The sequence below is a fragment of the Oenanthe melanoleuca genome, chromosome 1A (genome assembly GCF_029582105.1).
Source record: "Oenanthe melanoleuca isolate GR-GAL-2019-014 chromosome 1A, OMel1.0, whole genome shotgun sequence".
Classification (NCBI taxonomy): domain Eukaryota; kingdom Metazoa; phylum Chordata; class Aves; order Passeriformes; family Muscicapidae; genus Oenanthe; species Oenanthe melanoleuca.
Window position 1 is genome coordinate 7445676 of NC_079334.1, and position 18204 is coordinate 7463879.

The following is an 18204-nucleotide window of genomic DNA, read 5'->3' on the forward strand; positions in this document are numbered from 1 at the left end:
AGGGGAGAAAGGAGAGGTACAGAAGAAAAAAAAAAAAAAAAAAGTAAAAGAAAAAAAATGAGAAAGAAGTATGGAGCTCGGGCCGGAGCAGCCTCCCGCTCCGAGCGCCGACGGGCAAATGGCTCCACAGGCCATTCCCGGGGTTTAAATTCGCTCGGCCCCGCCCCGCGCAGCCGCGCTGGGGCCCCGCGCACCTGTGCGGCCCCGCCCCTCACACCTGCGCGGCCCCGCCCCTCACACCTGTGCGGCCCCGCCCCTCACACCTGTGCGGCCCCGCCCCTCACACCTGTGCGGCCCCGCCCCTCACACCTGTGCGGCCCCGCCCCTCACACCTGTGCGGCCCCGCCCATAAATGCCGGCGGATCCGCGCCGCTCCGCTCACTGTGGGGGATGCTCGTCCCGGGTGCGGCCGGACCGGCGCTCGGAGCGCTGCGTGGAGCCCGAGGCGTTGAGGTGGGGCCGGTACCGGGATCCGGGCCCGGGAATTCGGGTCTGGGTCCTGCCGGTGTGTGCTGGGGGTCCCGGGCGGAGCGGCTTTTTTCTCGGTGGGCAGGATGGGGGTTTGGACCGGGATTGGTCCGGGATGGCCGCGGGCGGAGGAGCCGCTCCGGGACGGGCACTGGGGTCGAGCCCGGCGCTGCCGCTCCGCTTCGGCCAGTGCGGGGCCGAGGTCCGGCCGGGGCTCCAGGCCCGGTCCCGTCCGGGGAGCCGGGGCTGTGCCGGTGCCGGAGGAGGGCGGCGGTTCCCCGAGCGGGCGCTGGGTCGCGGCTGAGGCGGGCGGGGCGCGGGGAGCGCCCGAACCGCCCCGGGACCGCCCGGCGCCGCCGCTCCCTCAGCGCCGCCCGCCCGCGGGGCGCCCCCTGGCGGACACGGAGCGGCGGCGCGAGTGCAGCGAGCGCAGCGCCCCCTGCCGGGCAGGGCCGGCACCGAACCGAACCGAACCCGGGACCCCCGAGAGGGCAGCGAACCGAACCGAACCCGGGAACCGCGAGAGGGCAGCGAGCCGAACCGAACCTGGGACCCCCGAGAGGGCAGCGAACCGAACCGAACCCGGGACCGCCGAGAGGGCAGCGAGCCGAACCGAACCTGGGACCCCCGAGAGGGCAGCGAACCGAACCGAACCTGGGACCCCCGAGAGGGCAGCGAACCGAACCGAACCCGGGAATCCCGAGAGGGCAGCGAACCGAACCGAACCGGGACCCCGGAGAGGGCAGCGAACCGAACCGAACCGGGACCCTCGAGAGGGCACGAACAGAACCGAACCCGGGACCCCCGAGAGGGCACGCACCGACCCGACCCGAACCCGGGACCCCCGAGAGGGCACCGAACCCCCGGTTCCGGCAGTGCCGCCTCCCCCTCCCCGTTCCGCAGCCCCGGTCCCGCCGCCCCGCGGAACGAGCGGCGCTGGGTCGCCGCGGGCGGGAGGAGCCGCTCCGGCGCTGCCGCTCCTGCTCCGGCCGTGCCCGGGGCGGGACCGGGGCTCGGAGTCGCTCCCGCCGCTTCTCCGACACCTGCCGGGTGGGACTTGATCCTCTCCCTCCTCTACCCAACTTTCTGTGGCTTGCCGTCTCTAAAGGAAAAATCCGTGGGTTTAAAAAGCCCGCAAAAACTGTTTATTCTTTATTTCTACACAACATTCTGAATTGGAAAGAGTCATAAGGATCATCAAGTTAGATGGTGATAAGTGATTGGCCCACGTAGGGATTGAATTCAGAGTCTTGGCCTTAGGTCCCTGCTCCAAGCACCTGAGCTGATCTCAGGGTCATGAGAAAGGTCCTGCCTGGGGTGGGAATGGCTGCTGCCAGTAAGGGAATTCCTATGTAAATGCAGCTCCTTCTTTCTTGCTGCTGTTGCTTTGTACACCAGCATCTGGCATGATGGCAAAAACTGTTCCCATAACTCTGGTTTCCTGTCCTTTCCAGGATTTACTCAGCAACTGTAAAGGTTCCATGTCTCTTTCCGGAAGAACTGAGCAGGACAAGTCCTGAGGGCTCACTTGGTCCGTGGCCAAAGTTCTGGAGAGTGTCAGGGCTGTCCAGCCTGCAGAGGGGCGTTTCCTGCAGGTGAGTGTTCACAGCCCAAAATCACAGCAGCTGCTGAGGCTGGAGCTGCTTTTCTGGCCCAGAGCTGCACGGAGCCCTCAGTGACTCCCACTCCCTGCCAGGAACGTTCCTTGGTGTTCCCCAGGTGTCCCAGCTGGCTGGGAATGGGGGCAGGAGGAGGTGGGAGCCCCAGGAAGGGACCCAGCCCCTCCTGTCCCTCGGTATTGGCAGGGGAGGAGCTGTGCTGCAGTGTCCTGCCCGTGGCACAGTGTGCCAGGCACACATCCCAGGGATGGGCACTGGGATTCCTGGGCAGTGCTGGGATGGATGTGGATAAAGGGCTGCCCACAGCTCCTGGGCCAGGGGCTGCCCTGAACAGGACCTGGAGGTGCTTCAGCCCAGACAGATCCCACTGACCCCCCAAAAAGACCCCAAGTAGAGCTGGCAGTACCTGGGAATGTGGGCAGGGTGTGTTTGCAGAGGGGCTCAGACAGCAATTCCTGGCGCTGACCTCCTGGAGCTCCTGCACACCCCCAGGTATGTCCCACCCACCCCAAATCCCTTCCAGCCTGGAGACATCATCCATCAGCAGTGTTAAAGCCAAGGGAATCTTCCCTCACAGAAATTAAACCCCAAGCAACAGCCCTCAGAGGCGCCTTAAAATAAAAGGTTAGAGTTGGATAAAGTTTTGTTTGGGAGCCAGCTGGTACCACAGAACTGATGGAAAGCTTTCCCAGGAGGGTCCCACTGAAGGTGTGCTGAAAGCAGGGATGTGTGTCCTTTTGCTCAGGGAGAAGAACTTCCAGAGGCCACTCCTGAGGCTCTGGAATGAACTTAGCTCCTGCAGGGAGAGATGTCCTCCCCTGGGCACAGGAGCTGCCTCAGCACGGCTGGGAGTGTGTCCGGCCACCTCCTTCTCCTGCTTTAAAGTATCAACTGGAGCCCGAGCTGGGAGGAGGGAAACTGGCTGAATTCCAGGGAACTCTGTTGAATGTCCCCCAGGGGCATCGGTGGGGCTGGGGGATGAGGGTTATAAATAGCAAATTCTGTGGAATATAAACCTGTCCTTGTCCCAGTCCCACTGAGCTTCCCTGGAACCTGTGCTGGTTCCTGACACAGCTGGTGCTAAAGTGGCAGCTCTGCATGGGAATATCCAGGCTCCACGAGGCACTGCCAGGTAGTTCCAGCAGGAACTCAGCAGGGAATGTGGGTATAGTTCATCTGAATCAGCAAAGCTGATACTGAACTCCAGATCTGAGCACCACACCAAGAACAATCTTTGTGCTGCCCTGTCAGCTAAAGGCCCTGGGCTGGGAATTGCAGCAGGCAGATGCATGGAATGCTGTAAATCCCAGCTCCCACAGCCCCCACAGGCCAGTCCCAGCCCCAGGTGCAGCTCGTGTCCTTCCCCGCTGCTGCAGGACAGATCCGCTGGGAGCAGAGGGGCGGGAGGGGAGCGGCCGCCCGGGCTGGGCGGAGATGAGGCTGCTGGAACCGCACCTGACCCGACCCAGAACATCCCTCCTGGCCGGGCTGGTGGGCAGCAGCTGGATCCACTCTGGGGGAAACACCCTGCCCCTACCAGGAGCTCTGCCTCTGCTTTTCCTCCCAGCTCCTGAGCAGTGCCAGGGCCACTGTGAGGGAGTTCAAATCCAAATAACCCCCAGAGAGTGAATGATCCCAACAGGAAATGCAGTGTTGTCATAAAAAACTCAAAGATCTGTTTAAAATGCTCTGACATCACTGTAATGGGGGTCCCAGGAGCCTTCTTAGTGCTCTTGGTTCCATTTTTTGTGTATTTTTAGTCCCTCAGTGGGCAGCCTGTAGAATTTATTCTGGGACTTAGGTGTGGAGCAGGGTTGGCTTTGGATTGATCTTCATCTCTGGTCCCACTTTGTGCAAACACAGCTTGGGCCAAGCTGGGTGAACTCATCCCCTCAGCTTTTCCCTCCAAAACATCCCCTACTTATTTCCCTGCAGATGAACTTGGATTTTGCCCCAGACTGTCCCCTCCTCACCTCCACTTTCCCTCAGGGTGTCCATTGTGTCCCCACAGCTGCCCTGGTGACACAGGGAGGTCCCTGTGCCCCCAGTGCCTTTCTGCTGCCCCTCTCCTCCCTTGTCCCACATGGCAGGGCACAAAAGGGGGAAGGTTTCTGAAAACTCTTCCACTTTTCTGCAATTAATTAATAATTATTTCCAATTCCCCAGTGAGAAGAATATGAACTCACAGCCTGGCAGTCCCCTGCAGTGAGAGCTCAGCAGACATCCACAGAGGCAAGTCCAGCATCTGAAAGAAAGAAGAAGAAAAAAGGTGATTTATTCTGTTTCAAAGTTATTTTGAGTTCTCAAACCCAAACCAACATTTGTTCTTGATTTTGGTTGGGTGAATCACGAGTGGCACAGGTCATGTCATTGATGCTGATGTGAGTGATGCTTTCTGGGGGAAATCAGCTGATTTCAAAGCTCACTTCCTGCCCCATGCCTGATCTGCACAGGAGAAAACCTCTTCCATGAAGGGATTTTGCTCCATCTAATCCCATTTTCCCAGTCTGTTCCATGTGGGTATTGCTAGGCTGGGGCAGCACAGGCAGAAGGAGCTCTCAGCACCCTCTGCTCCAAGCACAGCTCTGGGCTCCTTTGCAAACTGCCTCTGCCTGAGGTTTTCTCCAGGAGAAATCAAGGAACTGCTCATGGCAGGGAGGAGGTTAAGTTATCACAAAGAGAAGTAAAGGATAAATACTCCTCTAAGATCCCTTGGGACCTGCTGGGCTGAATTGGGAAGGGGACATTCATTCCCTGCAGTGCAAATTCACAACAACCTCACACACAAAGCAGAGACTGTCAGGTGGGGTCTGGCAGCACCACTCTGACCAACCTCCTTGTCCTTCTCCCTTTCAGGGACTGATCACCCTGATCCTGCTTAAACTCAGTGTGTGGGGCCAAACCCCCCAGATAAACACTGTCCTGGCCTGGATCAGTCTGACACTGCCCCAGTTCTCAGCTCCAGCTGCTCCCAGGGCTGCCACCACATTCCTGACCAGGGGCCAAAGGGCCCTTTGGACAGGGCTCTCTCTGTGTCCCAGGCTTTGGGGACTGCAGGGACCAGGGCAAGGACAGCCTGAAACCAGGGCAGGTCCCTGTGGGTTTGGGACACTCTGGGGACAGCTGGGGACTCACCCCACACCACAGGCAGGACCAGGGCCCTCCAGTGCAGGCCAGCAGGGCTGGAGCCTGTTGGGTTTGGCTGTTCAAACATCAAAGCTCTTGGCAAAGATGGGACAAGCTAAGTGGGTTTTCTTGTCCTGAAAGAGAAGAGAAAACAGAGATTAAGTCCACAGTGGAAGGCAAAGGCTCCTGGATTTCCCACTTCTGCTCTGATTGCTCACTGTAGGGTTTTATCCATAAGAAATGAGGGGTGGCACCAAATAAAAGTGCCCTTTGTCAACAGTTTTCCCCTACACTTTTTCATGAAAAGGATGGCCATTTTTTCTTATTGCATTCTTTGCCTAATTTTAAGAGAACCATTTTCATTCCAGGCCCCACTTGTGAGCTTTTCCATGCTTTGCCATTGGCCTTTGGACAAAGGAGGGGAAGGATCTGTTCCATGTGGGTGTCATCCAAAGAGGCACAGCCCCTGTGCCAAGCCCAGCCTGGGCTGAGCAAGCTCCCTCACTTTCCCCCAGCCTGGATTCTGGCCCCAGCCCAGTCTAAGTTTTCCCCTATTTCGATGTCTAGAGACAGAAAGTTGTTCTGTCAGGATGAAAGACCTTAAACTGCACATTGACTAGGGGGCTGTGACTGGGATTCCAGCAGGGAATTCATTGTTTTACAAACAGAAACTATTCCAGGGAGCAGCTGCTGCTTGACCACCTGGTGTCAGCAAAAGAGAGAAAACAACAAACTGTGTTTTCAAAAACAAGGGTAAAATTATTCCTCCTGCTTTTAGTGGGACCAGGGCTTATTCTGCCCTGAAATGATGAAGAACTGCTCCTCACCTCGAGAAGCCAAAGTACAGGAAGGAAGGAAGGAAACTTCTGCCTCACCTGCTGGGGCTCACAGGTCCAGCTGCTCCTGGGGACTGGGAATGTGTCTGGAGCCAAAAGCACCTTCCCAAGGCTGGAGGGATTTTCCTAAAGCACCACCTCTGGGAAGCAAAGGACTGTGGAAGAAATGGAGTGGGAATTTACAATAATAATCATAACTGTGTTGAGAAAGAGCAACAGGGGCAATAATTCCAAGGAAGCAGGAGGGATGCTGAGCTTTAAATGGGGTTTGAGTGAGGCAGCATCTGCTGGGTGTTGTAAAGCACAGCTCCAGTCTGGGATTCCAGGAGCAGTGCAAACTCCCTGGATTTGCCTCCTGCCAGCACTCAGCACCTTGGCCATATTTGGGTGCAGGTGCTCCAGTGCTGCTGCCTTGAGGGATTTGGAAAATGGGCACAAGACCCCTTCCCACAGGGGAGCTCTGAGCTCTGGCTGGGGAAATCATTTGGCACCCCTGGCATTTCAATGACATCAGGTTCCATCATTTTGGAGATACACTGAATAAACCTTTCTCCATAAGGACAGCCCCAGGGAATACATAATTATTCCTGTGCCTGGTCAAACAAACCAGCAGCCAGTTTTAGGGGAGAGACTCCAGACTCCTGTCTCCCTCCCTGGCTATAAAACACTTTGGAGCTCATACAAGCTTGTCAGGATTTGGATACTTCATATAAATTCCATTCATACTAAGGAATTGGAAGTGTCCTAAAGGCACCTCTTCTCATACTTGAATTTTAAGTCCTCTACTACTGATACATTTGGATGTCTTTTTGTTAGGAACACCCCACCCCTGCTTCTTTAGGTGTCTCCATGCAGGAGATAAAATAAATATGGACAAAAGTTTGGAATGCTTCTTCCAAGTCAAGCTCCCTGCTAGGAAATGACTCCAGCTCTCTGGTACCTCAGGCTGTTTAACCACAGCCTGGCCCTTCAGGGCTGCAGACTCTGAGCTGCACAGCTTGGGAGCTGGCAAGTAACAGCAGCTGAGGTCTCATCCCAGCTGCACACAAAAACTGGGATTGGGCTGCATTTGGATCCATGCAGGCAGGCTTGGGCCACTTCAGAAGGCTTCAATCCCTGGGTTTTTAGATATTCCATCAGGAAATTCGCACAAATCTCTTTTAAGGCACATTATAACCTGAGTAAGAAAATGAACTCCTTTGTTCCATTGGCCTCACACCCCAAATTCCACCAGGACAGACAAGTCCCTCTCCCTGGAAGGCAAGGTCTCCTACCTGGCCCTGTGCCTTCCCCAGCCTTTGCTGGCTGCTGTCTCCATCCTCCCACAGCTCCTCATCTTCCTCCTCAGCACACTTGGCTTCCTCATCCTGCAGAGCAAGCACAGGGACAGTCAGCAGCCTGCTCATCCAAACCTGGGCAGCAGGGATGGGCTGGTGGGACCCTCTGGATGGTCACCAGCGCTGCTCCATGGTGCATTCCCCTCACATTGGTAATATCTGCTTCCAAATGGATTATTGGAACAATCAGGTAGATTTAGTTGTGCTGCATCTGTAACACAAGAATCTATAACATCAAGTTAGTCCTGCACAGAACACCTGGTTGCAGGGCCATATTCCCATTTTTCTTGTCCAGGTTCCACGATTAAGACGCTGTTGTCTTTCCCTGGAGCTAGGACTTCAGCTGGTTTGGGAAGGCCATTTGGCCTTTGGCTCCATTATTAACACTGGTGGATCCAAATTCTTTATCTCCACCAGCAGGAGTGACTTGAGGTGGACCTCCTCTTTTCACAATTGTTTTTAAAACTAGCAATGTCAATAACTGCTACCCTGCCATGGGCTGAATAATCACATCTTGTTCACTATTATTCTGTGTAGAAAAGTGTAAAAGGAGTGCAAACTAGTCTCTGACAGTGTAAATAATGCACTCAGAAGGGTGTTTGTTTCTGAGGAGTGTCCTCTACCCCTGAATGTTGTAGAAAGTGAATTTTCTGTAAGTACTATACCAGGATTAAGGATGTTCTGACATCTCCCTGTGGCACTGGGTTCTCCTCTTGCTGCCTGTGGTGATTAGAGACCAGAGTTAAGAAGTTTCTCCTCTGCTCCTGAGTATGCCATCAGGTTTTTTCTTTCTTGTCCTTGGTGAGCTTCATGGAGGAGGTTTGCGTCAAAGCAGACTTGGACACTGTGATTCAATTCCTAAATCTGAAGCCCTTCTGAAAGGAGCTTTCTCCTTTTCCCCTGAGCCTGTTCCCAACCACCTGAAATGTAGCACATCCTACAGGGAAAATGAGTGGGGAAATACATAGGCCTGAGTCAGTTCAAGGATTTGCAGCAAGTCATTAAAGATGTTTTAAAAGTTGGAAGTTACAAATGAAGAGGGGAATTGTGTGAGCCAGTGCTCAGCTCCAGGGCTTTCCTTAGGAAAGGATGTACAAGAATAAAAAATATAATCTTGGCCCACAGGGAGGTCACAACTCTGTTCCTGGCAGGAGACCTGCTGACAGCTAAGTGGTTCAACACTTGGTTGTGTTGCAGCAACATGGAAGAACTGGATTTGAAGCCTTCTCTCCTTTCCTGTTCTGAGAGCAGGAGCAGGTGGGTTTACCCAGAAGCTGTGTGTAAGAGCAGAGCCCAACCAAAATAAAGATCCTTCTAATGTTGCCCCCCTTTATCAACAGCAAAAACAAAGCATTGATCTTTTCTGAATGATTTTTTCCTGACTCATTGTCCATCTGATCATTCACAAGACACTGATAGTTATAATATTACCTGCAGTTTCCTGGAGCCATGAAACAGCCAAACAGCCAATACCTGCAGGATGCTATTTCCTGACAGCACATTCAGAGAGAAACAAACTGCAGGATACTCTTGTCCAAGCAAGCAGATGCTTTCCTCACCTGAGAGAGCTTTGAGGTGCTTATTGGAGCCATTTTGCTAGTCCTGGCTGCAGGTAAGGCCACAAAAATGTAACTGATTCCCCAGATGCATATTGTCACCTTTTATATAGACCTGTTTAAAATTAAACATTGGGAGGGTTCTGGGGGGTTGTTTTACAAACAAAACCTCTTCTTCAAAATAAATTAACAGAAACCCCCAAAATTACTTGTTTTCAAAATGTTGAAATGCAATACTTAAGGGCTGACTTTTCAGAATTGTCTTCTCCTTTCTTTATCCATTATTTCTTCCCAGTTATGGTCTGAGCTTACCATTCCACAAGTGTTATGTTTCTCAGTTAATTATGTTTCTCAGTTAATCCATCCCCAAAGTCCTTTCTGAGGGTCCCTTGTCAAAACTTGTAGCTCTTAAGTGAATAGAGTATATCAAAGTACTCCAGGGCCAATGAAGAAGCCATTCAGTCAGAGCCAGCAGATGGCAGTAAAAGATGGGGAATAAGGAAAAAAATCAAACCTGTAATTGGGAAACAGCAGGTGGGTTCTCCTTTCACTTCAGAGGCTTCTCCAAGCTGGTGCCGTGCCCTGTTTCCATGCACAAAGGAATGGTTTCTTGGAGAGCCATTTTTGTCTTTTCCCCTGGGTGCTTTAGACATACAGGAAACACCAGCATAATCTGCCCAGCAAATTCAAAATTTCATTATTTAACCCCAGAAAAAAGATTCCCTAAAGAGGAGTGGCAAGCCCAGTACCCAATCCACAGGATCACACATGAGCTGCTGGAGGTCAACTTCTCCTCAACAATTGTTGGGAGTGATCCAGAAGCTGCACAACAGCTGATGGAGAAAGGGAAGAGTGGAATGTGCACAGACAGCTAAGGAACTGGGAACCTACTCGTCCCCAGTAATGTCTGGGCAGCATTTGGATTAATAAATTGAATTTTACAGAGAAAATCATTCTGGGACCTTGAGCCAGTGTGGTGGTCAAAGCCTGAACTGTGCACCTTGATACAAAGCCAAATCTTGGGGAGCAGAACTCTCTGGTTTGTTCTCCTCACTTTTCATCTCATAAACACCCTCTGATTATCAATCACATGTAGTATCATGCTCCAGCTATGGCATAGATCATAGTTTTATAAAGTGCAAGAAAAATGAACACAATTATTATATAATAAATGAAGAATAAATATAGTTACTACAATTAAAATACATTAAGAGTCTAAATATATCCTGTTAGTCCCTTTCCTCTCCTTTTCATAACCATCATCACTTGAGAGCCTCAGAAAAATTTGCATGGGAAAGTCAACAAGTCCCACTGCCTGCTTAGAGCAGAGCTAACTTCAAACTTGCATAAAGTCACTCAGATTTTCTTTTAGGGCTGAGAAATCTGATAAAATCCTGTAACTGGGGCATCCAAAAAGCTCTTGAATGGCAAGGAAAGTCTCAGTCATGGCAGCGCTTAATTGCCATTAATTGACACCATCACTCACACAGTTCTGTGCCCATCACAGCTCAGTAAAAATCCTGTATTTGCTGCCCATGTTATGTCTGACCTGCACTTTGCATTGTTCTTGTTTAAAACATAAATTGCAGTGTATAAAGCAGGAATGCACTGGGGTATCCAGACAGGTATTTAATACCTGCAGTGTCTTGTTTCCTGACACAAGTTGTTTGCTCTCTGCTGGGGAGGTGCTTTGTTTGCCAGGTGCTTTCTGAAGTTTGGGGATCAGCAGGGCTCTGCAGGAGTGTTGAAAGTGAATACCAGGCTAAGGTGTGGATTACAGGAGATCCTTGTGGGGCTGGGCTATGAGGCTTGCAGTGCCTGCTCTTAGGGAGGGTGGGTGGCAGTGCCACAGAGGACTCACCACTGTGCCGGACAGGACTATAACCTGCTCTCCAAGATTACTCTGAGGCAAATAATCTGTCAAGGCTTTTCCTACTAACACCCAAAAGTTATGAACTCTATCAAAAAGGTTACAAGCTCACATCTTCGTTCAGGAATCAACACTATCATTAAATTAGGCAAGGAATTGTTTAACATGTTACAGGAGAGGGGATGGTTGGTACTAAATCCAATTAGCAGAATAATTTAATTCAGCAATTTAGATACCATATAACCACTTAAGCTTGCAGCATGTAATTAAAATTGTATCTTTACTAAAATTTTAAAGTAATAAATAGACAATCCATATCAAAAATTGGATAGAATCTGTAACTGAGGCAAGATAATCGCAGTTCTTCAAAGTGTCATTTGGGCAACTTACCATCAGCTTAAATGCACGCGGTATATTATATTTACTTAGATGTGTCTTACCTTTAAAGATGTTTAACCAGTAAAAAGAAATATTCTCTGAAGTTGGTGATATGAGCTATATTGTATATACCACGAATAATATAAAATTAATTAATTCATGAGGAAGTTGTGTGATCAAAGCTGCTGGTATTTCTGACTCTCCTTCCTCTCTGTCTTTGCAGGTTAACAAGGCTTCCCTGCAGTGTTAGGGAGCTCTTGTGCCTGAGCTGGTTCTGTCCCACCAACCCCTGAGAGTGGCAGCACACAGTGTGTTGATGAGGCTTTGTTGATATCAGCACTGAATTCCTGCTGGCATCTGCTGTGACTATAAGGAGAGACAGGTCTGGTGAGTGACCACAGGTACCAGCCCACCTTAGAGAGCCTTGCCTGGGGGTGAGCTCAGTGCAGGGGAACTGTCTCAGGCACTCCATCCTCAGGCTTTCCACCCTTACCAGGTGTGGGCAGTACTTTCTACTTCTCTTCTTCACCAATACAGTGAAAGCATCACAGTGGCCCTACAGAACTCCCTGGTCTCTTAGACACAGTGCCAGTGAATTTCAGGAGCTTGCAAAATATCTTCCCTGTGACAGGCCCTTTCCTTGGTACACCTTTTACCCCTTTGGAAGCACAAGTTTTAGTTTCCCCTCCACAGACTGGATCATTCAGCTTCTAAATAATCAATTCCAAAGCTTTTCCCTCAGCCTCCACTTTGCACCACCTTCCGTGCCTTAAATCCAGCAGATTCCTGGTCTCCCCCAGCAACTCAGAAGCTCCAGTTCTTACCAGTCTCTGGGGAAGTAGTTTGGGGCGGTGACACACATCACTGCCAGTCCTGGCCACACTGCCTGAGGCAGCCACAGAGGAGCACAGACCTGAGCACTGGGACAGGGATCTCTGCTGGAGTGTGTGCCAAGTGCTGTCCCCACACTGAGCGCTCAGCCTGGCAACCCAGAGGTGTGCCCTGACCCTGGAGCTCCTGGCTTATCCACAGGAGTCAGACACTAGTTATCTTGGCAAGGATTTAAAAAAGAATTAACAAAAACCAAAGCCAAGACCAACTAATCAAACAAACAAACAACAACAAAACACAAAAAAAGAAAAAAAATAAAGAGTGGTACAATCTTGTTATTTAACTGGGACTTTTAACATCAGAAAAACAAGGTGCTGCCACTGCAGCATCCTGAGACCACAAAAATGCATCTCTGGGAGTCACAGGCAAGTAACACCACAGGGGGGCTGGTTCCTCTGTCTTTGCTGACCTGTCTCAGGAAATGGTACCTCTCTGTCCCAAGCTGGGATATCAAAAAGCTGCTGCTGTTCAAAGCCACGTTGTGCAGGCAGCCCACAGGTCTCCATCCAGGCAGCAGAGGGGAATGAGCCCATGGCAGTGCTCAGAAATACACAGCACCTCTGTCCTAAGGCCACACCTTGCAATTCTCTCTGTGGCTGTGCGTGCTGGACAGATTCCTGCTGCTGACTGCAGCTGATTGCCAGGAGGTGAGTTCTGGACAAGATGGAATAAAAGCATTTCTGTCTGTGAACTGGAAGGAGGTCAGCAGCTCCTGCAATCACAGAGCAGCCTCTAGGTTGTGGAAGACAGGTAATACAGAGAATGGAGAACATGAAGGAAGGGATGAGCTGATCCATTTCCAGCAAGGAAAAGGTAGTACTTATAATTCACTGGCTGCTCTGCACATTGAGTAAATAGAAAAAAAGCTCAAAGTAAACCCAAACAACTGAAACACAAAAAGCCTCCCAAACTAAGTTCAACCTTGAACTTACCTTCAAGGGTGGCTGTGGATTAGGCCCTGAGTGTTCCTTGCTTTGGTGAACGATGCAGGTCCTTACTCAGACCCAGCAGCAGACCAGCACTGAGAGCAACACTGACTCCTCTGGCCTGACACTGTTCATGTCCTAAACTCTCAGCAGAGTTCCATCTTGACAAAAATCTATCAAAGTCCACAGATTCCTTCCCTGGTACCACTATCCATGGTGTATTGAGCTGTCATTTTCTTTGCCATGAGAATGAACACCAATTTGTCCAAGAAATTTTGGAAATATCCCCCATATCCTATTTTTCTCCTAATGGTAATTCCCCAGGCTCAGGGCAGAATAAATAATGGAACCCATCAGAATAAACTGTGAAAAGCAATGAATTTTTCCAGGGAATAGAGGTGGGTGTCTCATTCTTCAGCAAGTTTGTGATTTGAGAGGAGTACAGAAAGAGGGAAGGCCCAGAGAGAACAGCAGCATTGGTGAGAAAGTGGCCCACAAGTGCTACTTTGCCAATTGTACCTCAGTGTGGCAATATCACATTCTGCTGGTGGTTTCCAAGAATGGCCAGAACACGTATTTGTACTCCCAGAGCACAGGGAACCCCTTGAGAATTGCTTCCATGCCAGCTGGTCTGACAAATACGTGGAGGAACACTGTGATGTGTATGCTCAGAAACAAACACCTGGGAAGTGCAGTCTGCCCTGCATTAGGAGCTCTCTAAAATGAGAGCAATCACTGCCAGATATGATGCTGGGGGTTGCTGGTTTGCAAATTAAAAACCAAAGGCTCTTAATTTGCTCTAATCCAGAACACAGCTCCAATTTGAGATGAAGAGAAGAAGATTTCATGATAAGGACAATCAGATATTGGAGCAGTTTGCTCACAGCAGCTATGGGAACTCTGTCCTGGGAGGCTGTCAGCAAAACTCAGCAACCTGTTCCAAGTTCAATGTTGATCTAGAGATGGGACTGAAGACATTTGGAGGCCCTTCCTCCCTGATTGATCCTATGCTAATTGCCCATTTTCTGCACAGCCATTCTGAAATGGAAGGGTTCTTCCTGTATAATTTAGTGGATACACATTTCTTGGGCACAAGGATTGCTCTGTGACCTGATGAAGCACAGGCAAAGTAACTTTCTCCTACTCTCACCTATCCAACTGCCACAGCAAGTCTTGGGCTCCTGCAGCTGGCCAGACAGCTGTGCCAGGGCATATAAATACAAGGAGAACCATTTCGGATTATCTCCTGAGAACAGTCTGTTCTTTGGCTGATTTGATAACCATAAATTGGCACTTGCATTTGCATCTGCCTGGAATTGTGTGGTATTACAGCTTCAGTGGACACCTACTTTTTCGAAGATCCAAGAAACTTGCTGCCATTTCCAATACTTAAAGCTTTTATTTCTGTAAAATTCTATCAGTGCCGTTTGCCAGTTATTATCAAGCCTCCTTCCTTGTTTGGTTTCTCCTCATGGTGCTGCTGAGAAATGGTGGATATAGGTACAATCCCAGGTCATGCCAGCTACATCTTCACTGCTTTTCAGTGCCAAAGGGTCCCTCAGGTAAGTAAAAATTCTGTTTGATGCCCTTTGGAAAGCAGTTTGTCTCTGCTCACAGCTATGTTGTAAATACCTTGCCTCAAGTTCATCGGGTTTCAGGCCAGCCCTCTGCAAATGGTGACCTCAAAGGCACAGCACAGTCACAGATGTATCACTGCAGCATATATAATTCATACAGAAAAAGAAGAGAAAAATCATTCAAATGCTTCTGCCAGCACATGGATGTGAAGTTTACGATCAACATTAAAAACCAGTTGATGAAATCAGTTAAACTTTTTTATTTCAGTACTAATGCAGTGTTTGTCCTGATAATATCATGAAGTATAACCACTTCAAATATGAGGTTTCATGGAGCTCTCCACTCTTGGAAGTGTCTACATCCTAACACCATTGTCCAGTGCAAAGCCAAGTTCTTGCTATATACTATGATTTACAAGCAGCAACACTCAGTAGTGAGAGGATGCTGTTTGCACCAGCAATGCAGGGGACTTGCAGAGCTCCAGCTGCATTTAGCATCCCACAGCAAAACCCACCTGCATTTGCCACAATGTTTTATCTCTGCCAAGGCAGTCAGATTTCAGTGTTTTCTGCATATGGATTCTAGAAGTGTCTGTCACCACAGTACTTCACAATTGATCTGGTTTTTTACCTTGCTTGCTTGATTTCACGTGTCAAGATGATCTAGCTGAGATAACCAGTGACTTGGATGTTCAAAGAGCTCTTGCTAATGTCCCTCATAAAAGCTGAACTGCTATGAAATAAATGAACATTTAATCAGTTACTGACTACAGTAATAAAAGTGGGAGGATACCTTGCGCCCTCCAGAGGGATTCCTGTTTGGACATGTGGATTTATTAAAAGCTTAAGTAGAAGGATGGCAGTTGATTATTTAATAAGTTACTTATGATCACAGAAGTGTAAAGCAGCTGCAAAAGTACCTTACAGAGTTCTGATGGATCTCCTTGCCCTCAGGGACAGCTCACTGCCCACCAGGGCTGTTCTCCAGCAGGTGACCCCCAGCCTGTCCTGGGGCCCAGGGTTATTCTTCCCCAGGTGCAGGACTCTGCATTTGCCTTTTCTGGATTTCAGACAGCTCCTCTGCCCATCTCTCCACCCTGCTGAGGTCCTTGGGAAGGGCTGTGCAGCCCCCAGGGGGACTGGCTGCTCCCCCCAGCTCTGTGTCACCACTGACCCTTCACCCAAGGCACTGATGAACATATTAAACAATTCCTACTGGGGGACACCACTGGTGACAGGCCCCAACCAGACCCTGTGCCACTGATTATGAACCTCTGGGATCTGCTGTTCAGCAGGTGCTGATGGGGGAGATGAAATAAAACCTTCAGCCAGCTGTCACAAACAGCACTGCATTAATCACAGCCACTCAACAGGAAAGCTCAAAGGCAGAAAACACTCAGATACTATATTAAAAAAGAAATAAAAAGCTTAGCAGCTCACCCATGCTATCTGAGATTGACAACACCACAGAAAGCAGCATCACAGCAGACTCTGCAAATCATGAAATCATGCCTCTTCTTCCATGAAGATTTTGCTGGAATGTTTTGCCAAGAATTCCTGTGCATGGCACCTTCCTTTTTTGGTAATGGCACAATGCCACCCATGTCACACTCCTGTTTGTGGTTCTTTTACACAATGCAGGTTTTTTCACCATGAATTGCAATGAAATGCACAGATTATTTGTTTCATAAGACTATTTTCACATACATTGAAATAGTAAAAGGTGCATTCTGTGTATTTAAGAGATTACCAGCTTTTATTGTTTTCTAAAATATTTTACAATACAGAGACCCAAACCAGTAATTCCTGACAATTTTAGCAACTGTCCTGTGGATGAACAAATATGTTGGTAAGTTTTTGTTGACAGACATATACATACATCCACTTTCTAAGCTTGCACATTTGGATTCACTGAAAATGATGACTAAATATATCTATAAGCTCAAAAAGCAAATGATAAAGTCCAAGATTACCAACAGTGTTTTATAGTTGCCTTGAAAAAGATTTGTTAAATTCATTACAGTGTAGCTTCCTAACATGGCATATCTACTTACCTGATACTTAGTTTTAACACAGATCTGCTGTAGTTTTACAACCCAGTTTTCAATGTCACAAATGCATATTTGACACAATTACAGCTGGCCAAGTTGTAACTGCAAACAAATGTAGATTTTACAGTGTTCTGCTACAATAATCCATGTTTGGACTAAAGCTAGTTTATTTTGACTCATTAATTTATCCACAAATACTGATTTTGAGTATATTAGTGTATTTACTGTACTTCTGAAAAATCTAATCACAGAATACTTTGTCTATGGTACAGTAATGAATATGGCAGGAAAGCAGATTTAAATATACCTATAATTTAAACTCTTAAAATAGTCTAAATCTTATTGACACCAAAAGGCTTGATAACTAATAGCCATGCTCTTCATATTTTGGAATATCAAATTATATATACATATACACAACATAGATAGGCTCTTAATAAAAGCATTTAGTCTATTTTACAGTCTTCTCTGTTCAAGATAATCAGCCTTCACAGATTGAACATTTCAAATCACCCAAAAATCATTGGCAATTAGAAGGAGATTTTTTTTTTTTCCTGCAAACATGTGCTGGAAATAGCCACTCTTCTGGGGCTTATGAATAATTTATATTTCTTTTGAATGCCACTTAAGATCTAGATGGAAAACTCTTAGTTCAAGTGTCAACCCACATAAAGAACATTTGTAATAAATCCCAACCCATGACACCTGCAGATATCTCTGCTACAAATAATCTTCTGTAACAGATATTTATTAAATACAGTATTTTGTTTTACAACTCCATTTACAACTTCAAGCCATGCTGACAAGACAGAAAGATTACTACAACATGGAAAGAGCTTTCATTCAGTCAAGTGGTGACTAAATCTATGTCATAATTTAAGTATTAATTGATGAAGCATATAAAAAGGTGCTTAACTACATAGCATTTAAATAAAAAAATACTGCATCTTTCAGACATTGATAAGAACAAATAAAAAAATTAACCATAATAATCTTCAAAATTCAAGTTGCAAGTTACTGAAGGTCACTTAAAATAACTGATTAAACAAAAGTGAGCATAAGCCACATACCTGGGATAGGATGAGGCATAAGCATAGAAAATGCAAAAATGTTTAGGATCCACAATAACAGACCATGTGGGAAGAAAAAGTTTAAAAAGTATTTTTCCTATCATACTATTTTTTCAACCTAACTCCTTTCCTTTGCATTGTGTACAAGTTGTGAAAACAATGTTGAGCTTTTGTCTTTCATTCACCCTTATTTTGGTATCAAGCTCTCACCTTTTCATTAAAATATTTACACTCTATACATCCATTCAGTTTCTTCTCACTTCACCTAAATACACTGTACAGGCCTACAGAGCTCTTGTGACACTTCTGTTTATTATTCTGTCCTTTGTCACTGGATTGGTTCCACATAGTTTGCTGGGTATAAACCAACTTGTCCATTGTCCAGGCGTCCTTTGCACCAGCCCTGCTCATCCTCATTCTCCATTTTGGTTAACTCATCCCCTGAAGAAAAGAAGGAACATTTTCCCCAACTTAGTGCAAATCAAAAAAATGTTTCATT

General features: G+C 48.0%; 1 protein-coding gene and 1 long non-coding RNA gene across 15 annotated transcripts in view; one reads left to right on the forward strand and one right to left on the reverse strand.

Annotated features, from left to right (window-relative positions):
• Positions 1 to 238: 238 nt before the first annotated feature.
• LOC130248690 (uncharacterized) lies at positions 239 to 15438 on the forward strand. Of its 6 annotated transcripts, XR_008839686.1 has the most exons (6): positions 366 to 453; positions 1967 to 2063; positions 4254 to 4356; positions 8824 to 8998; positions 11414 to 12679; positions 12729 to 15438. It is a non-coding gene; the product is annotated as an uncharacterized LOC130248690 (long non-coding RNA). The 6 variants fall into 6 exon arrangements; XR_008839683.1 differs by having other exon boundaries at positions 239 to 453; positions 1923 to 2063; positions 11414 to 15438; XR_008839682.1 differs by having other exon boundaries at positions 11414 to 15438.
• Positions 15439 to 16312: 874 nt separating this feature from the next.
• Positions 16313 to 18204, reverse strand: part of PACSIN2 (protein kinase C and casein kinase substrate in neurons 2) — a 53345-nt gene continuing 51453 nt past the window's right edge. For all 9 annotated transcript variants that reach the window (XM_056482625.1, XM_056482629.1, XM_056482627.1 and 6 more), the window contains one exon: positions 16313 to 18146. In XM_056482625.1, the coding sequence (XP_056338600.1) occupies positions 18034 to 18146 (113 nt within the window). In that variant the 3' untranslated portion in view covers positions 16313 to 18033. The remainder of the gene's footprint in view (positions 18147 to 18204) is intronic.